Source organism: Podarcis vaucheri (assembly GCF_965113315.1).
Source record: "Podarcis vaucheri genome assembly, chromosome: 1".
In the NCBI taxonomy this organism is placed as follows: domain Eukaryota; kingdom Metazoa; phylum Chordata; class Lepidosauria; order Squamata; family Lacertidae; genus Podarcis; species Podarcis vaucheri.
In genome coordinates this window covers 29,906,637-29,932,438 of record NC_138759.1, presented here as the reverse complement: position 1 = coordinate 29,932,438, position 25,802 = coordinate 29,906,637, and the positions used below count along the sequence as shown (strand labels likewise).

The 25,802-nt window shown below is 43.2% G+C and overlaps 1 protein-coding gene across 27 annotated transcripts in view; it reads left to right on the top strand.

Moving 5' to 3' along the window:
* The window catches only part of NRXN3 (neurexin 3), a 1,220,542-nt gene that overhangs the window by 555,220 nt on the left and 639,520 nt on the right, over nucleotides 1–25,802 (top strand). For all 27 annotated transcript variants that reach the window (XM_082232019.1, XM_082232034.1, XM_082232025.1 and 24 more), the window contains one exon: nucleotides 7,443–7,562. In XM_082232019.1, the coding sequence (XP_082088145.1) occupies nucleotides 7,443–7,562 (120 nt within the window). The remainder of the gene's footprint in view (nucleotides 1–7,442; nucleotides 7,563–25,802) is intronic.

The window sequence follows — 25,802 nt, the reverse complement described above, 5'->3', positions numbered from 1 at the left end:
CTCCTGACATATGGTTGTCAAGCCTCTGCTTAAAGACCTCCAAAGTAGGAGACTCCACCACACTCCTTGGCAGCAAATTCCACGGTCGAACAGCTCTTACTGTCAGGAAGTTCTTCCTAATGTTTAGGTGGAATCTTCTTTCTTGTAGTTTGGATCCATTGCTCCGTGTCCGCTTCTCTGGAGCAGCAGAAAACAACCTTTCTCCCTCCTCTATGTGACATCCTTTTATATATTTGAACATGGCTATCATATCACCCCTTAACCTCCTCTTCTCCAGGCTAAACATGCCCAGCTCCCTTAGCCGTTCCTCATAAGGCATCGTTTCCAGGCCTTTGACCATTTTGGTTGCCCTCCTCTGGACACGTTCCAGTTTGTCAGTGTCCTTCTTGAATTGTGGTGCCCAGAACTGGACACAGTACTCCAGGTGTGGTCTGACCAGAGCAGAATACAGTGGCACTATTACTTCCCTTGATCTAGATGCTATACTCCTATTGATGCAGCCCAGAATTGCATTGGCTTTTTTAGCTGCCGCGTCACACTGTTGGCTCATGTCAAGTTTGTGGTCAACCAAGACTCCTAGATCCTTTTCACATGTACTGCTCTCAAGCCAGGTGTCACCCATCTTGTATTTGTGCCTCTCATTTTTTTTGCCCAAGTGCAATACTTTACATTTCTCCCTGTTAAAATTCATCTTGTTTGTTTTGGCCCAGTTCTCTAATCTGTCAAGGTCGTTTTGAGGTGTGATCCTGTCCTCTGGGGTGTTAGCCACCCCTCCCAGTTTGGTGTCATCTGCAAATTTGATCAGGATGCCCTTGAGTCCATCATCCAAGTCGTTGATAAAGATGTTGAATAAGACCGGGCCCAAGACAGAACCCTGTGGCACCCCACTAGTCACTCTTCTCCAGGATGAAGAGGAACCATTGATGAGCACCCTTTGGGTTCGGTCGGCCAGCCAGTTACAAATCCACTGAGTGGTAGCATAGTCAAGACCGCATTTTACCAGCTTCTTTACAAGAATATCATGGGGCACCTTGTCAAATGCCTTGCTGAAATCAAGGTAGGCTACATCCACTGCGTTCCCTTCATCTACCAGGCTTGTAATTCTGTCAAAAAACGAGATCAGGTTAGTCTGACATGACCTATTTTTCAGAAATCCATGCTGACTATTGGTGATCACAGCATTCCTTTCTAGGTGCTCACAGACTGTTTGCTGATCTGCTCCAGAATCTTCCCTGGTATTGATGTCAGACTGACTGGGCGGTAATTATTTGGGTCCTCTCTTTTCCCCTTTTTGAAAATAGGGACAACATTTGCCCTCCTCCAGTCTGCCGGGACTTCGCCTGTTCTCCAGGAATTCTCAAAGATGACTGCCAGTGGTTCTGAGATCACATCTGTCAGTTCTTTTAATACTCTTGGATGCAGTTCATCTGGCCCTGGAGACTTGAATACATCTAAACTAGCCAAGTATTCTTGTACTATCTCCTTAGTTATTCTGGGCTGTGTTTCCTCTGCTGAATCATTTGCTCCAAATTCTTCAGGTCGGGCATTGTTTTCTTTATCGGAGAAGACTGAGGCAAAGAAGGCATTGAGGAGTTCAGCCCTTTCTGTGTCCCCTGTTTGCATTTCACCATCTTCTCCTCTGAGTGACCCCACTGTTTCTTTGTTCTTCCTTTTGCTACGAACATACCCATAAAAGCCTTTTTTGTTGCTTTTAACCTCTCTAGCAAGCCTGAGTTCATTCTGTGCTTTAGCTTTTCTGACTTTGTGTCTACACGTGCTGGCTATTTGTTTGAATTCCTCTTTGGTGGTTTCCCCCCTTTTCCATTTTTTTGTACACATCCTTTTTTAATCTTAACTCAGTTAAAAGTTCTTTAGAGAGCAACCCTGGCTTCTTTAGGCACCTTCCATGTTTCCGTCTCATTGGTATTGCCTGATGTTGTGCTTTTACTATCTCCCTCTTAACAAACTCCCAGCCATCATGAACTCCCTTGCCTTTTAGTATTACTGTCCATGGGATCTCACCCAGCACTTCCCTAAGTTTTGTGAAGTCGGCTTTCTTAAAGTCAAGAAATTGAGTCCTAGTATGCTTGGCTGCTCCTTTCCGCTGTATAGTAAACTTCAGAAGAGCATGATCACTCGTGCCTAATGATCCTTCCACTTCTACCCCACTAACCAGGTCATCAACATTGGTTAGGACCAGATCTAAAATGGCTGTTCCTCTTGTTGCTTCTCCCACTTTCTGGACAATGAAGTTGTCTGCAAGGCCAGTGAGGAATCTGTTTGACCTTATGCTCTTGGCTGAGTTTGATGTCCAACAAATATCCGGGTAATTGAAGTCCCCCATTACTACTATCTCCCTTCCTTTTGCATGCTTGGCCATCTGTTCCAGGAAGGCATCATCTATGTCCTCCGTTTGGCTTGGGGATCTATAGTAAACTCCCACAATGAGGTCTCTGTTATTCTTCTCTCCCTTAATTTTGACCCAAATGCTCTCACTTTGGCTTTGAGGATCTAAATCTTGGATCTCTTCACAGGTATACACATCCCTGACATATAACGCCACTCCTCCTCCTTTCTTGTCTGGTCTGTTTCTCTGAAATAGATTGTATCCCCCCATTATTACATTCCAATCGTGGGACTTATCCCACCAGGTTTCAGTGATGCCTATTATGTCATATTTAGTTTGCTGTACCAAGAGCTCAAGCTCATCTTGTTTATTTCCCATGCTTTGCGCATTAGTGTACAGACATTGAAGTCCATTAATCATTCCCCCGTGTCTCTTATTTAAGGATTTTTTCCTCCCACCACTAGGTCCGCGTGCTGTTTGCTCCATTTGGTCTATGACATTTGGATGATCATCTTCATTAATTGATAGACTCCTACCTTCAGGAGCACTGTCTCCCTCCCCCACATTAGTCAGTTTAAAGCCCTCCTGATGAGGTTTCTGAGATTTTTGGCAAAAACATTTCTCCCAACCGTTGTGAGGTGCAGCCCATCACTTGCCAGAAGTCCATCTTCAAGAAACTGCAGTCCGTGATCTAAGAATCCAAACCGTTCCTGTTTACACCATTTGCGAAGCCAGCTGTTCACTTCCACTATTTTCCCCTCTCTCCCTGGGCCACGTCGTTCAACTGGGAGGACAGATGAGATGACAATTTGTGCATTTAGTTGCTTCAATTTCCTGCCGAGAGCCTCGTAGTCTCTTTTGATCTTCTGGAGGCTATTGCTTGCAGTGTCGTTGGTTCCCACATGAACCAAGAGGAAGGGGTATTTGTCAGTGGGTTTTATGATTCCTTGCAGTTGTTCAGTTACATCTTGGATCTTAGCCCCGGGGAGACAGCACACTTCCCGAGACATCTTGTCAGGCCCACAGATCACTGCTTCTGTTCCCCTCAGTAGGGAATCCCCTATCACCACTACACGCCTCCTCTTGGGTTTGGTCGGGGTTCTTCCGTGAGCTGTCCGTTCCAAGGTCGCCTGCACATTCCCTGAGGACTGACTTTGCTGCTCGTCTTCATATACCTGATCGACTGTAATGAGGGAGAGATCCTCAAATGGAGTCTGCTCTTCGTCTTCCATGCTAGGGGAGAGGACCTCAAAGCGATTGTGTATTTCTAAGCAATCAGAGTGAACCCTGGGCCTCCTACTTCTTTGAGTCACGTTTCTCCATATATCTGGCTCCTGTGTTGGTGAACTAGACTCCTTCTCAGGGGAGTCCCCTGTCTCCTCCTTGGTGGAGACGGTGTGCTCTGTTGCTTCCAAGAAGAGCTCCAGCTCTCTAATTCTTTGGAGCGTAGCTACACATTCCTCCAGTTGCTGGACTTTGTCTTTTAAGAGGGCAATCAACATGCAATTGCTGCAGGTAAAGCTGCCTGCAACCTTTGGCAAGATGGCAAACATTGCGCAGGAATCGCAGGCGACTGCAGCTGTTTCCTCCCCTTCCATCTTGAGATCGTGTCGTTGGGGGTGGCTACAGAGGTCCTCCATCATAAAAAGCTTGAAGACAGGACAAATAACTTCCCCCACCAAAAAAAACCACAAAAAACCTAGGTTTCCCCCAACAAACATTTGAGACTAGCTCCCCTAAATCTAAAAGATGGATATAACTGCGCCCACCGCTAGGCGCGCGCCACTGCCCTGCAAACTCTGATAAGCTCTTCCCACAGCTAATCCCCTGCCTCAACAGAAACCCTGCCCCCTCTGACCTTTACACAGGGAAAACAGCTAATCAGCCACAAAGAAACACACACACACAAGAAAACCCTTTTTGCTCCTTCTTCAACTGCTGCCCTGCAAACTCACATAGTTCAACCTCTCCTTCTTCAACTGCTGCCCTGTAAACTCACCTAACATAGTTCAACCTCTGCATAAGCTTTGCACAAGCAAATTAGGATGAATGATCCATAAACAGGTTGCTTGTAGTTCATATGAGCTTATGCCATCTTTACTCCCTAGTCCACCTCACATAATCCTCCCTTAAATCCCATTGAGTTGTGAAATTATAACTCACAAGGTACTAGAAGGAAAGCTGTTCTAGTGGGATGAATCTGAGGTGGAGTCTCATTTAGCTTATCTTTGGACACTGCTTCCTCTTGGTCATTGGTGCCAGTGTGTATGAATGTGGCAGTTAACTCCCTAGTAGAGGAGCCATGGAGAAAATGCTCATGTCAATAGAATCCAGCCAGAGAATACCTGCTTTGAGTTCAATCAAACAAAGTGTTCCCCCATAAAAGAGAAATAGGTGTGTTGTTTGCAAAAAGCGGCAAGAGGGTAAAATCCAAAAGCTGCTTCTCCTGTAAGCCTGGAGCCTCCTTTTTTTTGCTGCTGTCATAGCCCATCTCCTTAGATGAAATCACTCACAGGCACTGTGTTTGTAAGATGGTAGCACTGCCATTGCCTGCAGGTGTTCTTGAGGCTTGTTACACAGCAGCTCAAATCCTGAAAGAAGCTCTGGGTTTGTATCTTCCCCCTGCCCCTGGTGTGTTAATATCCTGAACCACTCCCATCCTGCTGATGCCACTCAGGCCAGCCTGTTGCCTATATGAAAAGAAGGATGCAAGCTAGATAGCCATACAAAGAGAGGCTTAAAGTGAAACCAGTCGTGTTTCCCAGGCACTTACATGCAAAAGGCTGATGTTTTCAAGCACAGCAGGACAACATGTTTCCCATTTTTGTTGCTTTGCTATGAGGTTGCTTTGAAGTGATGCCCTCGAGGAACACTGGAACATAGGGAGCTGTCTTATATTGTGTCAGAGCCTTCACCCATCCAGTTTAGTATTCAGTACAGTGACTAGCAGCTTCAGGAAGGAAATTGTTCACAGCCATACCTGGAGATGCTGGGGCCTGAACCTGGAACCTGGCATATATTCTATCATCGAGCTATGGCTTTTCCTGGGCTGGGGGACAAAAGGCATCCCCTTGTGAAGCAGACTTAGCTAAAGAGGGTCCCTTGTGGGGTGGAGTTTTTCATGTGGGGCACCTCTTCAAAGGAGGGGTAAACTCTGAAGTATCCCTCAGTTTGGATTTTAATACAATTTTAATCAGGTTCACCTCTTTTTTGAGGGGAACATTCCTGAACCCCCCCCCAAAAAAACGAGCTTGTTATTGGGCCTTGGCCCATTGAACTTCACGCTAGCATTGTTGCTGTTCAGTGGAGTCAGTTTACCCAATGAGCTCTCAGGTGTCAAATGAAAAATAGTCAAGTGGTTTTACTTGCATGTGTGAACCAGGTGAGGGGTTAGGCCTGGGAACTCAGGTTTAGTTTTCCTCACCACTGTCGGAACCCCTCTGCTTCTTCACAGCCCTGTAAGAAGCAGAATGTCAACAAGTAAAGTTCATCTCATTGTCCCATCTGAACGCATCACTTGATGAATTTTCTTTGCCCTTGGCTGAAGAATAGTTTGCACAGGGGAAAGGATGGATCAAATGCCAGGAACTGAGATCCAGTAAAGGAGGCAAGTCCCTGCGTCCCGCTGCAGCCCCTTGCTTATTACAGCATGTTCCAGAGGGTACCTCAACTCCACAGAGCAGATTCTCAGGAAGTATGGGGGGAGGAGGATTTGACTAAAACTGCCTCCCTCAGAACTGGTGAAAGTTTCCTCTGCCATTCCTCCAGAGAAAGTGTCCCCCAAGCAGAATTCCACTCACTGGAACTCTGGATCCAGCCCATTAAGCTCTGCTGCACCTGCTTTTGTTTCAGCATTTTCTTGGTCAGTAGTATACCAGATGAATCCCTCTACTGTTCCTTTGATGGATATAAGAGCATTGTTGAAAATACAGAAGTGTAAACTGCTGGGTGTTTTTCTTCTTCATTCGTTGATCCAAAATGCAACTCTCTGTTGATTGTCGTAAGGGAGAGTTCCTTTTTTCTAGTCTTTCAGATCTGCTGAGTTTGGTGAAATAGCAAGACAAACTGTTTTGTGCATGGCAGATCTCACCTCCTTCCACAACAGTGAAGGAGGAAAAAATCCCTTTGATTGATGAATCTCAGAGGATGCTGTTAATTCATTATACCCAGATGGCTCAGTGGCTTGGACCAAGTCAAAAAGTGTGTTCCTCATCCTGAAATCTCCACAGTTTTTGCTGTTGTATTTAAAGGAGAGGAACTGAAGCACAGTATTAAATAATAATGGAGAATTAACTTGATCTCATATGGCAAATGAGCATAAAATCAGTGGTTCCTACCTGCAGTCTGCAACTGGATCCTCAAAATATGAGTGTACCCCCCTTTGTTTCCTATGCAGTTCTGCCTGTGGGTGAACTAACCCAATGAATAATCCCAATTTTTGTTTCTCATATTTCTGGTGCTGAAAATAAATAGCATTGATACAAAGGGTCAAGAGGCAGGGTCAAAGGCACCAACAAAGAGCAGGAGCTGACACTGTACCAGATCCTACCAAACATTGTCCTTTCAAAGACCAGCTGATAGGTCTTTGGATAAAGTGGACACTTACTAGAGAAATGAACTGTCAGTTCCCTTCTCCCTTTCCAACCTGCATTGAAGAAATGATTAGGAGTCCCAAACGACATCCCACCCCATCCTTGATGAAAAGCAATCATGAGGAGGCAAGTAATAGACAACTTGGAGAATCAGGCTGCATTGTTGAGAGAACTAGGATGATTATGGTGAATCTTGGCATGGTGGGGGAGGCAAACTTCAGTTATTATAAGCATTTCTTCTGAGCCTGCCTAAGAGGGAATATGCTACCTTCCACACCTTCTTTCTGCTGCGTGCCACAGTTTTCTGTTTGTTGCTGAGTGTGCAATTCTCCATGTCTTCTGTGTGTCCTGGATTTCTGTTGCATGTCCATGAAATAGGGGAAAAAAGTGTTTGGTTTCCTTTTCTTCTTTGGTGCATGACGACAATAAATAATGGTCTCGTATTATGACTCTCTTCCAATCGCTGCTCTTTCTTTCTTGCTTTCCTCACTATCCCATCTCAGGACCAAGCACCACTTGCCAAGAAGACTCCTGTGCCAACCAAGGCATCTGCATCCAGCAATGGGAAGGCTTCATTTGTGACTGTTCCATGACTTCCTACTCTGGGAACCAGTGCAATGATCGTGAGTATCAGCTTTTTATATGGGATTTTGCAAGGACCTAGAAGGCATTTGATGTCTGGTTTGGTAGCTTAACACTGGGTGTGAATCCTAATGTCGGAGCTGCCTCATCATCTTGCTAGGCAACTAGCTTTAAAAGCTAGATTACTTTAAGAAAGAGTAGGATAATTATTTTCCCTTTGATCTAATATGAAAGTGCTTGAGTGCATTCTGTTTTCATATTTAAAGACAAATGAAATGAAAGGGGCTATTGATGTTCTTTTTATAGCATCCAGATGGAACTGTGTGTGCTAGACAGTAATCAGAGTTTTACTAAATGAAGTACATTAACTTCTTAAAAGTTTTCCAGCCACAGTGTCCGGTACTTAGTCTTGTCTTAAGTGGCTGCAAAAGCTGAAAAGGTATCAAATTGAACTCTTGGAGGCTTTTTGGTTCTGCAAATGATGTTCACAATTTCCTGTTGGTGATTGTGTGCTAAGGTGTCACTTGTTGGTAGACTTTGGCAGTAGTATCCAGTGTGGTTGATATGCACTGTGGAACTGCTCTCCTGACACCAGCATCAGTGAAACTGTCGTAGACAGTGTTGGAGTGATGGGCAGTTTGGATGCTCTGGTGGGAGTGCCTGTTTAGCTTCACCAGTGCATCTCTGCAGCCATAACCTGGTCCCTTCCCTTCCCTGCTCCAGTACCATCCAGGCAAGCTGCAGTGATGCTGGAGTTGGGAGGGTGGCTCCATGGTGCTGTTGCTACTGGACTTTGGTCCTGTGTTCATGTTCATCTTTGACATGGTAAAGTCACTGTGAAATGGATCTTCTGACTGCCCTTCTGTATAATGAGAATGAGTTTAGCATGTCCTGGAGATCCACTGAAAGCTAAGCTCTCCCCACAGAACTCATAATGGCATTTAGAAGATGTATTCTTCAAGCGAAAATGACACATTAAAATCACCTTGTGGTGACTTTACCACATTCATGTTTAAGATGGGAACTGGGTGTTTCATGAGCCTATAAGCGTATATTCATCCTTTAGTCATTCAAATCTTGCTTTCAGTTTGGTCACTCCAACTATCATGATATGGAGCACTACATTTATCTAGTGTTAATGTGGGGAAACCCAAGGTGCGTGTGGGGAAATCATTGGGAGAGCAGGAATTTGATGCTGATCCACACATGCAGCAGACATGTGTGACACACTTTCCCCCCTGGGTGATACCATTTGGACTGCACATGAGATATCATTTGTTTGGATGCATTTCTTCTGCACCCTATCAAAAGAAACAAAACAAATTGCTTCACACATGTCAAAAATTGGCACATCAGAGAGAAACTTGGCCTAGAATTCTTTTTCCTTTTAAGCTAGTTTTCTGCACACACACATGTGTTCCCTCCATTGGGGAAAATTAAAACTTGCAATCTCCCAGCTGCTCTGTGGCATGTGAATTGATGCATGTATAGATAGCTAGTTCTAAAATCCCAATCAAATGCAGTGCAGTCAGATCTATATCAATAGGCACAGAATTATTCCCACTTTTGTCTTTTATGCAGAGATTCACAGCTCAATCACAGTTAGTAAATATGCCCTAAGCTCTGTCTGGAAACAGATGCCTTTTCTGGCTGTCCTCTTCCTTTCCCTTCCCCTAATTTTTTGTTGTTTTGTTTTTTAGCATGGCACTTATCTGCCCCACAGTTCCCCATGAGACACACTTCTTTGTCAATCATAGGCATGCTTCTTAGGAAACCACTTTACACAGAAAATGCAACCCTAGGACCTATGAAGCTGCATTTAAAAAAGTGTGGTGGAGTGATCTAAAAGGGTTAGTGACATCATGCCCTTTCTGGGTTCTAATGAATTGGGCCACATGATTCCAAAGCACTACAGAACCCATTGGCACTAATGAATTCAGATGGACTTCAAATTGTCAGCAAGTTCATTTCTGAGTCTGTAATTAGAACTTCCTTAATGTTCAGGAATCAACAGATAGGGTGTCATATAGGGCAATTGGAGGGCAGATTGATGTGAGTGAAAGTGACTCTTCGTGGGGCTTCTTCTGATCCTTAAATTGTGCATCATAAGACACATGTTATGTATGCAGGCATCATGTAGGGAGGGCTGTAAGCATGCCTGTTTTCTAGAGAAGGTACTAAAAAGACTATAAAGAAAATGTCACAGAAAAATGCTGGAAGGCACTCAAGTCCTTTATATTGGCCCTCCTGGCTGAGGTCATCAAAGACCTGGTTCTGAAGAAAGGCTCCTGTCTTTAAAGAGCAATGTGTCAAATGTGGCCCCACTCATACAAGGAAAAGCAGATTTGAATTGTCAACAGCCAGGTGTCTCTTGAATTCCTGTGCTGGTGTTTTAGAAGTGGTTGTGGTAGGAGGATGTCTCCAAAAAGGAGCGAGAAAGGTAAGTTCACAATGATCGCTCTAAAACCTGTCGTGCTGAGATCTACAAAAGGTATGTCCTTGGTTGTGTTATGCTTGCAAATGATTGTTTGGGACTGGACTTTATTCAATGGCAGATTTTGTTCTCACAGTTCTCCAACACACTCTGGGGTGTCTAGCATCTTTCCAATAATGTTGCACAAGGTCCTTGCTGTCCTGAGTGCCAGTGTGATCCAGATGCTAACAGGGGTGTATGTATTGTTAATTCGACCAGAATGGAAATGCTGTGCAAACACAGCTGGCAAATAATGTATTGTCAGGTAATTTGGGTCACAAAGGTTCTCATGTGTCCACAATAGGTCGTAAGATGATATAATATTGTGAGAAACTTCATAGTGCAGAAATGGATCCTTGTAAACTAGGCAGCCAAACCTCATGGAGCCATCCAGCATAGTTGGTGATATTTTGTTCCACTAGTTTAGGCTTATTTCAACTGGATCTTGATGAGTTACGCTGAAAATTTAGGGGCTTAGTATATTACATCTCCCTTTTCCTTCTCCCCTCACTCACATGTCTGTCGTGGAACAATTGCACTGGCCTCTATGGTCAGAGATGCTTTGGTTTACTGCTGCGGTTTTCCTGACCTTGGAAGTTTCTGCAAGTGTCACCAGCACCCTTTTAATCCTTCTTCCATGTGTGAGTCCAGAAGGAGAAAGGCAGAAGAAATGAAGTAGCAACAGGTAGCATGTGGATTAGCCCTGGGACATTAGCCAAAGTATAGTCTATCTTGGTACCCTTGGCACAATTAGCTGCAACTTGCCCAATATCCCATTTAGTGCAAAGACCAATGAAGTGCTGATTTGTGGCTTTATTGATGTGATGTGACATGAGATGTGTATTGGCTCGAGGAAAGCTTTTGTCTAATTTCACTGTTGATCCAGTGTGTGTTCTACATTACTTACTGAAGCAAGTAAGTTATGAATATTTAAATAAAACTACTTAGAAATGGCAGTTAGATCACAGATGGATATGCCATTTTTCTTCCCGTTGGCTATGACCATGTGGAGGCCTTTTAAAAACCACTCTTGCACCAATGACCAGGAGTTCCTGGCTTGCAGCAGATCAGTCACCTGCAGGGGGCTCATGTGTAAACAGCAAAACACCAAACAGATGTCTGTTGCTACATCTGTCAGGTGGTCAATGATTAGTTTTCCTTTGTTTTTGTTGTTTCTGTGTATGTTCAAATTATAGGTCGCAATACATTATTGATTGGTATTGTTAAAACAGGTTTTTCATTCAGCCAACAGGAAAAACAAATTGTGCCTCTCTCTTGAATGTGTGTCCACATACACTTCTAAGCTAGATTCCTTAATGTTAACTTTGTGGTGGGGTTGCGATGCCTGCATTTTCAGTTCCCATGTTGCATTGGTAATGTCTGACGTTCTGCACCCCAAGGGTTATCCAAATGGGTCGGCTTTGCCTCCTTTTCGAACTGAGAAGGTGAATGTTCATAATTGTACCTGTTGCTATTGGGGCCAATTACATTGTGCCTGGGTGGGGTGGCCTCTGCAATTTTATTGCTAATGCACTTGATTTGCTTTAGCAAAAGCCCCCTTTTTGCCACTGTTTAATTACCACTCATTTATTTCTAATGTGCTCAATTTGTTACCTTACAGTTCAAAACAATATGCATAAAAGGGGTATGGGGTGCAGAAAATAAATCCACATGTATCATTAGCTGTTGATGAATAAACTTGTAAGCTGCTAATTTTTACCTGGTAGTACTCTTCAGTGTTGTTGGCAAACTCAGTGGAAAGATTTGGTATGGATATTTGAAAGAGATAGAATTCAAATTACGCAAATTGTAGCTCAGGAGAGCAGGACACACCCTATCCTATTCTCTTCAATCTTGTTTGCTTCACACTCACTGTCTGTACCTCTCTTTTCACCAATCTGTGCCATTCCTGCAATCCTTGAAAAACGTTCTATCCTCATTCCTCTACTACTACTCTGTATTCTACCTAGATAAGAAGCAAAAGTTAAAATGTGGCGTGGCTTTTATAGATCCCAGGAGCAATATCGGAAGTGGCCTTTTGCTTCATATTTCCACTGCCTTTCATTCCCTTTCTCACATCCCAAGTCTTCGCAGCAGCCTTCACACAGAAGTGCGCTTTTGGTTTTTTGTAGCATCACATGCCAAACAAGATATGTCTTCCATTGTGGAAACTGTCCAAGGAGCTTTTAGGTTCCTCTCAGCAAGCACCGAAACACCTCTCAGCAACTGCAGAGCATCAGGCTGAGATGCAGACCAAGAGCTTGTATGGAAGCATGTCTGCCTGACATATTGTTTTGTGTACTCCTCAGGGATACTGAATTAGCCCTGAAAATAATGAGAATCAACGTCAGAAGAGTTGGTTTCCAAATTTTTTGCATCAGGTGTCCACAGAGAGACCCGAGGGGAGCTCTCTAGAGCAGAGATGGGGGAACACATTTCTTCATGGGCAATTTTCTAGGCGCCGCATGCCATGGAGTGGCCAGAGGCAGAGGTGAGCGTTAGTGAAGCAGCAGCTGCTTACATTTGTCCAGTAGTCTGTATCTGAGCTATGCAAAAGTCAGAGGTTTTGACATATACCCCCACATCAGTGTAAGTGAGAGGCATTATCACAGCTGAATGACAGGTTCCAGACAGGCAAAGGTGCTTGAAAAAGCATGAAAAATGGCTGTTCAGGGACCTGGCCTTAAGGACAAGGGGAGTTTCCTGGAAGAGCCCCTGAGGGCCAAATAGAGGTCTCATTAGCCCCCCCCCCCGGCCTGATGTTCCCTATCAGTGTTCTAAAGGATATCCTCCTCCTCCCTCTCACCTGTTCTCCTCATGGTACTAAGGCCCCATCTATGTTTCAAATGTACATTGGCTGTATATCTGCCCGACTTGAAGAACTCTGGATTTGTTTGGTACCGAGAATTCTTTGTTACAGACTCTTTGCCCCTCTTGCAGAACTGCAGTTTCTCAGGTTCCCTGCAGAAGAGAATGAGTTTGAAATCAGTTTAAGTCTGTGGCATGAATATCCCCCGAGAGTCAGACTAAAGAGAGATACTTCCAAAGTCACAGGAGGAATTGATTAATTTGAGGCTTTTCTTGTCTGCTCTGAATCTACACCCCTCATAGCCCATGTGTAGAAAGGAAGTTCCATTGAAATTATGATGTCTTGAAGGGGGTTATTTGTATTTTAGGATGAATGAGGAGCATTCTGTGAACCCATCTGCCCAACACAGCTAAGCTGGAGCTGGGGACACATTTTACAAAATGCACCCTTCTCCATTCCAGCAATTTTTCAGCAAAGCTTGTGAAACCAAAGAAAATAGTTCCCCTCACTGTGATTTAGCTGCGTGGTGCCATTGTGGCATTCCTGCTGCCCTCACTCTGATATGGCTTTGTGTGTTTGTCACATAGCCAGATCTGATCAGCTCTGTGTCTTGTTTCCTGCATCTCCCATAATTATTTGGGATTAACTCACAAATACCATATTTTAAAAATGGCTTAGAAATGGCAAGGGGGTGGCTGATGAATCAGACAGCTGATGGAGTGCTAACCACACTCCTGCGGTACAGAATGACTGTTTTGCATTTAATATTTGATGTGTTGGAATTCTAATAAATACTGTTTTCTTTGTTTTGTTTTTTTAAATCACAAGTCGGGGAAAGAAGCAGCTGCAAACAGGTGGTGTTTTCTTTCCACTTCACTTTTATCTCCCAAATGTTGGTGGGTGAAAATTTTGTTGTGGCTGCACTTGGGATTCATAAGTGAAATAAAATGCTAAAGACCTCTGTCCCTTCGGAGTAGCAAATTCTTCATCCTTTAGGGAAATGGAGGGTGACCTGTGGTGCTACCCATGTTTCTTGACCACACTTTCCATTTTCCCTAAACACTGGCCTTTCTGGAACAGATGACAAGTGGAGTGCAACATCCATTGGGTGGTAGGTTCCCCATTCCTGCATTAATTAATTAATATCCCGCCCCTCCTCCCAAAGGAGCCTAAAACCAAGAAGGAATGCTTCCTAGATCCACATGAGATTGTAGTTGCGAAGCTGAAATGTAAGTTAATTTCCAAACATTGTCACTGTTAGCAACTTGGGGCTGTGTGAAATTTTAACAACTCCCCACTCTGATAGACTTTTGCTATGCGTCAGTGTTTGAGTAGTGCAAATCTGATCCTTGTGCCTGAATTGTGCACTCCTCTTCCCTAGTAGAATCAACTGATTTCTCTCCTGCCACTCCTCTCTGTCACCTTGGCCAACATGGAAATGGCTAAGCTGATTGGAGTAATTTTTGTGACAGCTTGTTGCATGCAACATTTTGACACAAGAACTGCAGTCATCCCCTGGTGGTATCGGTGCCCATGTGAATCTGCAAACATGTGGATGCTGTGTCTGCATGTACAATAGTCTCATGCATCCACTGACATCAGTAGGATGGAAGCAAGTTCAACAGTCATCTCTGAAGATCCCTTAGAAGCCTTATTTGATGGAGACAGTGTGGTGAGCTGAATAAATCCATACTACAAATAGAAACTGTGTGTGTGTGTGTGAGTGAGTGTAAATGTTTCTTTAAAAAAAATGATGGAGGGAAGAAAAACAGAAGCAGGTTAAAAGGATAAGCCCAGGCCCATATTCTTGATAGTTATCCGACCTTCCTAATATGCTCATTATTGCCTCTCATTGGAAGATGACTGCCTACTGATCTCCAGTGGAGTTTAGCTATGCATGGAGACATATCTCAGCAATGTTACAAGCTTGTTATCCAGGGGCTGTTACAATAGGCTGAGCTGTGGAGCATTGTGGAAAAACATGAAAATTTTAAACTCGGTTGTCTCAATAACAATTCCCGAGAGGAAGATTTAGGTGGGTTATTTAGACACTTCTGAAATAGACTTTATATCTCTGAGTGTGTTAAAGGAGCCGGAGGGATGTATGTGATTATTCTATGTGGAGTTGCTTCATATTACCCTAAAAAGAGCATTCTCCATCTGGAGAATCCAGCTTCCAGTGCTGAATTGCCGTTCGAGCAGGGTTAGAAAAAGGGTCCACACCCCTACTTCATAAGGATCTGAGAATGTAACCCGATGTACCTGACTGATGATGCATGGAGACCTTTTCAGTGCACTCCTTTGTCCTGAGCTGGGTGTTGGCACACCCTTGTTACATCCTCCGTTTCACAATCTGGCACAAACTCCATTGCTGACACTGGTTCAACAATCTGAAATTGGGTAGTGGGGTGTGAATCCCCAGCCGAAGCCAGTCACCCATATTCCAGGCTATGTTCTCCTCTTCCGCAGTTTTCCCCTACCAGCTATAGAACAACACTCACCGGATTGCCTAATATTTCACTTAGTGCAGCAAGCAAGTCTGTCACATGTCATTCTCTCTAGCCTGAGGCAGAGACCTGTATTGATTAGAAGTGGCAGGTTTCCTTTATAACTCAGTTTTGATTTTCAGAAGCACTCTGTTCCTGGCATTAAAAATTGTGACACCCCGCCCTCTCAGCTTAAGCAATATAACCGTCATTGGTTATGTGTAAATGCCAGTGTTTCATAGACAGTAATGTTAAATAACTGCATAAGCAAGAGCAGGATTTTTCAAAGCTTACCCTAGTAGCTCTTTCATAAAATATACTGAAGGAAGCTCAACTGCTTTAATAATTATTCTTTTTCTTCCCAGTTGCCACCAGATGGCCCAGGAATTGAGTGATAGGAAGTTTCAACTAAACAGTTCCAAAACCTTTCACTCCTGCTGGGATTTCTCTTGTGACACTTTAAAGTTGGACCAGCAATCTGTTTGACTCACGGAGACATATAGTTTTGCTAATTGCTATTTTTTTGGTACTGGAGAAGGTCAGGATAGTGGATCAGTTTTGATTTCTCTGCTTTTCAGTTGCCCAATCTTAAATTCAGTTAGCCACAGTTCTGCATGCATTTGCAATTTTTTTAAAAAATAATTAAGTGCTCATGAAAAATAACCAGCATTTTAAAGCATGTTTCTCCTAATACATTTTTTGCAAGTGTTTTTCTCTTAATATACAGTGGTACCTTGGGTTAAGAACTTAATTCGTTCTGGATGTCCTTTCTTAACCTGAAACTGTTCTTAACCTGAAGCACCACTTTAGCTAATGGAGCCTCCTGCTGCCGCCGCACTGCCGGAGCACGATTTCTGTTCTCATCCTGAAGCAAAGTTCTTAACCCGAGGTACTATTTCTGGGTTAGCGGAGTCTGTAACCTGAAGCGTATGTAACCTGAAGCGTATGTAACCCAAGGTACCACTGTAATGCATTTTGCTGTATGCATACTGTATGCATTCTGATGCATACTTCTAAGGTGTACAACTTTTTGGTCTGAAAACTGCACCGCGATATTCAAATAAGAGTTTATTTTGAAAGATAGCTGTGTTTCCATTCGCATATTGTTTCGGGAAGTACAAATAAGATAGGCTCACATTAAAATATATGTCCTAAGAACCTAAGAAGAGCTTGCTGATCAAGTCAATGGCCCATCTAGTCCAACATCCTGTTCTCACAGTTGTCCAACCTGATACCTGTGGGAAACCAGCAAACATGATCTCAGCACAAGAACATGCTTCCCTCCTGCATCTCCCAGCAACAGGTATTTAGAAGTATTGCTGCCTCTGCTTATGAAGGCAGAGTTTTACCATAATGGCAATGTCCCCAAGTTTTCATGTAGAGATGCTAAACTGGAGGGAGCTTGTTTCTGCAAGGCTCCACATTAAGCTAAGCCAGTCAAGCATGGGGATACTTGAGTCATTTGATCCCCGTGGATCTCCTGTATGCAATATCCTGATCTGCATCTCTTTTACTAACACAGAGATCAAAACTATCCACAGGATTCTGCACTTCTCTAATAATAATAATAATAATAATAATAATAATAATAATAATTTATTATTTATACCCCACCCATCTGGCTGGGTTTCCCCAGCCACTCTGGGCGGCTTCCAAAAGAATATTAAAATACTATAATACATCAAACATTAAAAGCTTCCCGAAACAGGGCTGCCTTCAGATGTCTTCTAAAAGCCTGGTAGTTGTTGTTCTCTTTGACATCTGGTGGGAGGGTGTTCCACAGGGAAGGCGCCACTACCGAGAAGGCCCTCTGCCTGGTTCCCTGTAACTTGGCTTCTCACAGTGAGGGAACTGCCAGAAGGCCCTTGGTGCTGGACCTCAGTGTCCGGGCAGAAGGATGGGGGTGGAGACGCTCCTTCAGATATACAGGACCGAGGCCGTTTAGGGCTTTAAAGGTCAGCACCAACACTTTGAATTGTGCTCGGAAACGTACTGGGAGCCAATGTAGGTCTTTCAAGACCGGTGTTATGTGGTCTCTTGATGCTGTGGCACAGTTCTTGGCAGTTTAAACTGCTCAAAATAGATATTTAAATGTGTATTCAAATACTTATTTGTCGAGGATTAAAAGATTCACAGATTACTGTAAAATGGAATTACAGGTAAGACAAATGCAAAAGTGATATGAACTAGAAATAGACAGGTTCACTCATTCCTAATTGAGAGACTTCTAATAATAATCATGTCTTTGGTGCATGTCAGCATTGAGAGTTCTTTATTCAAGACTTCAGACATCAGTATAGCATCAATGCATCAATAAAGAACCATCTAAGAAGTAGGGAGGAGGAATAATATTTCATGCAGGCTGCAGAAAGTGTTTAGGCTTCTGAGGATTGGTGTGTGCTTCCTTTTAGAATCCAGTGCCAACAGATATTTTCACAGATCTAGCAAGGCCTGCAGACGTCAGGAAATCTGATAGAAGGATGTAGATATTTCAGCAAAGTCCTATTTTGTCCGAACTGGAGCTAGGAACCAGGGCTGAATTTGGTGGCCACCCTGTTGTTCATCATGGGCTCAAAGAAGGGGATAATACGGAGTTGATTTTGAGTTGGGTTTTGAATACCTCCATAGTCACACTCTCCCTCCCAGACTGCCTTCTAGCATTATGAACTCTCCAAGGTGCTGAAGCCAGCTCCACATCTAAAATAACTTGCTTGACTCTGGTATCAATAATGCACCCGCCAAGCATAAATTGTTCTTTTCAAATGGACATGGGCCGTCATCTCAACAGAAACATGGTCAGGGGTCCAATTCATCTTCCCTTTGCTTGTGCTTCTAACTTAATTGCCTCGCTTGGCCCAATAAAAGCCTCTGTCAGCTTTGCTGATTTCTCATAACTATCTGTCATAGCGGCTCCTTTTTGCCTCCAAATTGCACTAAATGACCTTCCAACTGCTACATCTCTGCCCTGCTGATCTCAGGTGAATGATGAAGATGGATGACAGGCATCACAGGCCATCAGTCATGTGATTGGTAGGGGCCTAGGAAGCATCTGTGTCTTTTATAGTTCATCTGCCACAGATCTTTCCTAGCTCTAACAGACACACACACACAGAGAGAGAGAGAGAGAGAGAGAGAGAGAGAGAGAGAGAGACTCTGGAGAATGTCCTGCCAACTAGGACCAAGGTGGCTACTTTAAGACCATATCTGGCCTTTAACAGCAGCTGGATCTGTGCACATTAGCAAGTAGAGGCTAATGATTTCGAGATTTTGATACCGTGAGAAGCATCACCTGCTGATCTCCTCAGCATCACCAGCCCAATTATTCTGCTCATGGCAATTTTTTCTGACCTTTTTTCTTTTTAAAGAAAGCAATGTGTGGACTGGTTTAAAAAGCAAATCAAGAGAATGTAAATCCCAGAAAATAATAAAACAGAGCTAGGTCAAATGAGTATCAGCCTGCAAAATGCTGCCATCACACAGAGCCCCAGTGTTATAGGAAACTTATTTCTCCATGTTGCCCAGGGTGGTCTATCCTGACCAGCAGCAGTTTTCCAGGATCTCAGGCAGAAGAAGGTCTTTCACCTCACCTGCCACCTGATCCTTCTAACATACCTCTAGTATGTTAGAGAGATTGAACCTGGGATGTGCTGCATGCACAGCATGTTCTCAACTGATGAGCTGTGAACCCGTCAATAAATTTATAGAGCTAGAAAATTGGTTTAAACTTCCTTTCAGAATTTTTTTGTTGTTGCTTTGGATAGCATATTTTAAACCTAAAGAAAGGTCAGGGCTCTTGAAACATTGTCTGCTGCAACTGTGTGCCATCCAGATGTTGTTGAAACTCTACCTCCGACCTTGCCCAACTACCATGGTTATTGCTCAGAGATTAGTCATTGTCTGATACATCTTGAGGTCAACAAGATAATATTTAAATGCTACCTCTGTGTGTGTGTGTGTGTGTGTGTGTGTGTGTGTGTGTGTGTGTATTCAATACATGCATGTTAAATCTATTTTGACATGAGCCTTTGAGCCTGAAATTGCATCAGGACATTTGGGAAGTGCAAAACCTGTTGAATAACAAAAATTCCAATCTGCACATAAATCTGGCAAATGGCAATCAGGTCAGTTTGTATCAGAATTCATAAAGACTGAGCCCCTCAAGCCCTAACTTTATGCTCTGGGATGTGTAGGAATGCTAATAATAAAAAATTCCCATGTGTGAACTGTGAGAGGTTGTGAGAACTCTGCCGCTTATCATTTCTAATTATTAAAATAGTTTTGTTATTTGGCAACATAACAGTTTCCATCAGTCTCTCCTCATTCTGTTATTAGTGGGAAATACTAAAACCTTCCAGGTATTTACTCAGTTATGGGGTACTGAGTATTTTTGACAAGGAAAAATGTAATGAACTTCTTTAAGACCAGCTTGGATTATAATGGTGCCTATTTTTTCTCTACCCCCTTAAAACCATTGGGTTTGGGGTGTGATTGCATAGCCCATTTTAAGCACACAAGACCTCCAAATTCATGCTATCGTAGGCAGAATAGAGTTTCTGGCAGGCAACATACTCAGCAGATGGTTCTCTGCCCACACATCTCTATTTTTGCATAGGCCCCCAATGTTTATATTAGCAGTAATGAGCTTGGGCAATTATAAATAGAATGTTGTTTGTTGTTTCTTCTACAAAAGAGCAAAAATGAATAATTTCTTTTTTTAAAACCCCAAAAGGGTAAAAATTGAACTGATGTAATGGAGATATTTCTCAGCCCAATGGAAAATCAGAGCAGTCAAAAAGCTTGCACCTCACTCATTTGGCAGAATAAAGAATGCTCTTGTTTTCCTTTTTTTCTACCCCGCTAGATGGTGCTGTGGCTCTGTAAGTCAACGAGATGCAGGCAGACACCACACAAACAAATACACCCGTGGATTGCAAAGAGCAAACCACAAATGAAGTTAGAAGAATCCATTTCACTCTTGCTGCCTTCTCCCCTCCCCTCCTTTCCAAATTAATCTCACAAAGAGGTTTTCCAAGATCACAAGCTCTATTTGGCTCTGGGCAGTTTTCATTTCCCCTCCTTGCTTACAAAACCCTGCGGTTCTGCCATCACTTAGGACAGTTTAGGAAGCTGCAAAGGCTGCATGAGAAACTGCATTTGGGGAAACAGTGCTATTAAATAGCATCACAACTCCTTGGGAGCATTAAGAACAGCTATCCTGTCTTGACATGTCCACTGAGTGTAGCTTAAATATGTGTCACCCTGAGTGCAAGAGAGAGAGAGCAGAGAAAGGGATGGTGTTTATCTTACAGTGAACTGCTTTTGCTCTGCTATAATGAGTATTGCTTTAGGTCCAGCCATGGGGATTCAAAGGTGTCCATTCATGGATGACAGAACACACAGCGAGCAGCAGTTGAAGTTTAGCTTATCAGTTTCTCACCTCCTATCTCTCTGATCCTTGGGTTATCCTTCCCAGGTACACTGGTGGATGTTGAAACCTCAAAAAGAAAGGAAGGACGAGGAATGATGGAATTTCCTGAGCATTCTAGAATGGAACCTTGACACCCTGGGAAGCATCTGCAGTGCCCAATCAGTGAGCTGGTCATCCCCACCTTTATAGGACCTTTCTGCTAAATCAAGGATGAGGCGCCTATAGCCCTCCAAAAGTTGTTGGACTCCAACACTCATCAGCCAGCATGGCCAATGATCAGGAATGATGAGATTTGTAGTCCAGTAATATCTGGAGGGGCCACAGTTTCCCCAGTCATGTTCTAAATGAAGCGACGAGGGAGAATGAGAAATTTGTAGACATTTGTAGACATTTATTTGTGTGTGTGTGTGTGTGATTAAAATTGCAAGGTTCTCAGGTGGAAGTAGTACGTCTTACAAATATATAAGTGGTGTAAGAGATTATTTTTGGTTATTGTAAAAGTGAAACCATAGTTCAGTCGTGTACCCACTGGCAATGCAGATGTTTCATACCTTGTCTGCTTTGAAAAAATACCGGAGTTACCCCCTCCCCAAAAAAAGATAGTAGGTGATTATATAGCATCACTGCCAGGGGCGAAATAGGGTGAATTGCTGCCCCCATGGGCAGCTCATGGGGGTGACCATCTTCCCCTCACCCCATGAAATGCCTAAATAACAATGCCTACTGCATGAGTTTGACCAAACTGCGGAAGGCAGTGGAAGACAGGAGTGGCTGGCGTGCTCTGGTCCATGGGGTCACGAAGAGTCGGACATGACTAAACGACTAAACAACAACACTGCATCACATAGCTTCTTCCCAAGGACATTTGTGGCTCCATTTTTCAAATGACACAGCAGTTGTGTTGCTGGCCAGATCTCATCTGATCTGTGTCTTTGCTTTTAAAGTGACTAAAAAGGGGAATTGGGAAAGAAACCCTCAGACCCTCAGAATAGTGAGAAATTTGGGAGGTTGGACATTCAGTTCAGCACTCAACTCATGCCACTTAAAGGTTTGTAGATTTCTTCGATTAACGGCTTCCTTCCCTATACTTTCTAGTGGCTAGTTTCACCTTCTGTTGATGGCCTGGGCTTCCCATTTTCATTTGGAGGCCAAAAACATTGTCCATAGTCAAGGAAAAGATGCCTCAAGTTTGTTTAAGAAGCAGCTTCTTTATTTAATCCTCCTGAAATTTCACAGCCTAAGCTAAATTGACAGCATTGCTTTAAATAATGACTCTCTTTCCATAGTTGTTGCAAAGGTTACACAGTTGCTTCAGGACTCATTTGGACCTGAAATCCTGAATCTGCAGTTTTCCAGTGGGCAACTATTAATCTGATAGGCTCTGCTGTAAATAATCACAGTAAATGCCATGTAATGTATCTTCACTGGGGCAGGAGGGGAGCTTTCCATCATGGAGTCACCATTAGCAAGTTGTTTGAAGTCTCCACTAATTGTCTGAAAAGGGAACACAAAAGTAAACTCCCCCCCCCTTAGCTTCATATTGGCCACACTTGCACCTCACAATCAGCCAGGGTTCTGGGCTTATCTTGGGTCTCTTTGAAGGAGCATTACATTCAGTCATTTTGCTCCTCCTTTTGCATGAGTGGGTAAAACTAACTAGGAAGGGCTGGTAAGCCCAGTATCCTGAAACAGGCCAGAACAGTAAACTGGAGTCTTTAAACTAGGATTCGTAGTTGGGAGCCAAAACCAGGATCCCAGGCTCACTCATTGTGATAGGATGCCCTTTCCAATTAGCTTTACCTGCTTGAGCAATCAGGAGTGAACGGGTCACATGCAGATGCAAAGTAGGCTAGGAATCCTGGCTTACCGTCATGAAGTGCAAATGTGACCATTGTTTTCTCAGCAAAGATCAAAAACACATGGGCAGAGTGGGGGAAAGGCAGGATATAAATATAATAATAGAAATAATCATCATCACGTTGGCTACAAAGCAAAGCTTCCCTGGTCAGATTAAGCTGGTGATTTTCCCCGTGTCTAAGAGCCATTTCTGTATCATGAAATATTCCTCACCAATGCAAAGACTTTTGGAAGTCCATCTACCAGGAACATAAATGAGGAGAATTGCATTGGGATGGGCAGCCCTTTCCATTGGTGTTTTATTCTCCAAGATGGTCATGGGCAGAGCAATCAAAACCCCTTTTGCCAGTTTGGATTGGATGAGCGTTGAATTAAGTAGAGATATCTCTAAACCCAACCCTCCTGAGTGAGCCAGACTCCTGTCAGTGCTGGCCTCCCCTTTCTGCCACTGCGTATGCAGGGGGACAGAGGCCCGCTGGCTAGGCCCAATGGGGTCTAGAAGAAAGCCCCAGAAAAGGGTGTTCTGAAGGTGAGGAGGGTGAGGGGTTGAGCTGAGATGGCTTGAGACAGGCTGAACCTTGAGCTGGTCTCACAGCTGTTTCACAATGACATTAGGCTCAATACAAGCCTGCTCATCCTGCTCCCCCCACCTCCACCTTCCTCCATGTCTGCTATAAGTAGCAAGGCTGTGGATTCAGCAGTGGCTCCACTGCTTTGCAAACTTCCGCTGGCAGAGTGTGTTGGTGTTAGACCGGCACCCTATGAAGAGTTATCCATGAAGTATTGTGATGTGTTGTTCAATCAGGGTCTCTTGGTTATTCCTTTGCAGATAAGAGTCAGGGGTTGGGTAGCATTTGAGTGGCTGTTTTAAGAAGATCTTCACACCTTTACACACTTTAAACTTCCCTGAGTGGTGAGAAGTTCCAGGAGCTATGCATACTTGTTTGGCTTCCTTTGGAAGGGGAGATAATTGGAGACTTGTGGTATTCTGCTGTATTGTGGCTCTATTCCATCCATCTTTGCATTTCTGTGCAAATTTCTTCAACTGAAGCTGGGCTGCAAAATTCAGAGAAGTGTGTAATCCAATGGATAGCTATGTTCCAATCTGCATTTAAGTATGAGAATGGCTAATTAGGTCTGTTTGCTTTGAAATGTGAACACATTCATCCTTCAAACCTAAGCATTTCTGCAACCAACAAATCCACTACCCTATATCAGGTCCCCAGAGAGAGAGAGAGAGAGAGAGAGAGAGAGAGAGAAACCTCTACATACCCCAAAATACATTACTCTGAGAAGAGTTGATAAAATAAACAGTGAAGACCTATAATGAGAGATGCAGACCTGGGAAAGTATGTGGGAGGGAGCTCAAGCTTTCAGGATGCTAAACCAATGCAGGGCAGGCTCAGGCTAGCTCTGGATATTGACAGCACGTTGGCCAGAAAAAACTTGGCCACAGTCCATACCCCACCAACACCAAAGATGATATTTTTGCTAAGCATATTCACTTTCGGTTCAGAGCTTCAGGGCTGTTTGTGAGCATATTTTCCACTCTCTTTGCAAAAATCATAAGAATAATTCTGCTGCCTCATACTAGAGTTCTATCTCATCCAGCCCCCTGTTTTCCACATTGGTCAACCAGAAGCTCACAAGCAAGACATGAAGGAAGTAGTCCTCCCATGCTATGGCTCATCAGCAACTGGTTTTCCAATAAATGCTGCCTCTGAAGCTGGGGGTTCAATATAGTTATTCTGGCCAATAGCTACCAGTGGCCGGTTTTACACACCCACTAAACTATGATTTATTTATTTTTTATAAAAATTTTATTGGTTTTACAAAATTTTTTAAAAAACAAACAAACACTTAAAAAGACATACAAACACGTATAATTTCATAACATTTTTTCATAGACCTCTTTTCCGGGACTCCCCCATACCCCCCCCTTTCTGCATCCCAATGTCCAAAATTTTATAGCAACTCCCAATTGTTCCTTTCCACCCTCTGTCATCTTAGTCTTTTCTTTATACTGACCTTATATCACTGTATCCCTTTATTCCTGAAAACCACAACATTCTAACATTCATCAAGTTTATAATAGTCCTTAAGATAGCTTTTAAATTTTCTCCATTCTTCTTCCGCCGTCTCTTTTCCCTGGTCACGGATTCTGCCTGTCATCTCAGCCAATGTCATGTAGTCCATCACCTTCGTCTGCCATTCTTCCAGAGTGGGTAGATCTTGTGTCTTCCAATACTTTGCGATGAGTATTCTTGCTGCTGTTGTAGCATACATAAAAAAAGTTCTATCCCTTTTTGACACCAAATGGCCGGCAATGCCCAAGAGAAAAGCCTCTGGTTTTTTCAAGAAAGTACATTTAAGTACCTTTTTCATTTCATTGTAAATCATTTCCCAGAAGGCCTTAATCTTCGGGCATGTCCACCAAAGATGATAAAAGGTACCTTCAGTCTCTTTACATTTCCAACACTTATTATCGGGCAAATGATAGATTTTTGCCAGCTTGACTGGGGTCATGTACCACCTGTAAACCACTGGTTTCTCTTCAGATCGTATAAATCTTTCGCCTTTTACTAAACTATGATTTAGGGTCTCAAGAAACCCATAAATTTCAAGCTAATACAAAATTTTATATTAGCTAGATGGTTAGGTTGCAGTTTGTTGGATTGCAGATGTAAACGGTCAATATTTCTTCTTCCATTAACCTTTCTGTTAGAATAACATGTATTTTGGGGGTAATGCTATGTAGCCACTTAAATTTAGCACAGAACCCTGGCATCTCCATGAAGGGCTGAGGGAGACTTCCCATCTGAAACCCTGGAGAGCCTCTGACCAAAATACTAAGGTAAAGACCAATGGCCTGATTTAGACAACTACCTAAAATCGTATGTAATCTGGTTCTGATAGCTACCAGGAGACTTATCCTCCATTCACCTTTCATTATAGGGAAGGTGCTCCTACCCTTTTACAACTCACTTAGGAACCACTTGCAAATGTTTATTAAATTATATGTGATTCCCTTCCCCCAATTTTTTAAAAATTGAAGTGAAATACAGTACACTTTTTATTTTTACAGAATTTGTTAATAAGAATATTTAAGAATGAAAGACAATATTCTGCAGTGACCTAGGGAATAAATTACCCTCCTCCCCCTCTATTGTAATTTGTTGTCCAAGAAGTGGCGCTACAGGGAATGGTTAAATAATTAGATAACAATGG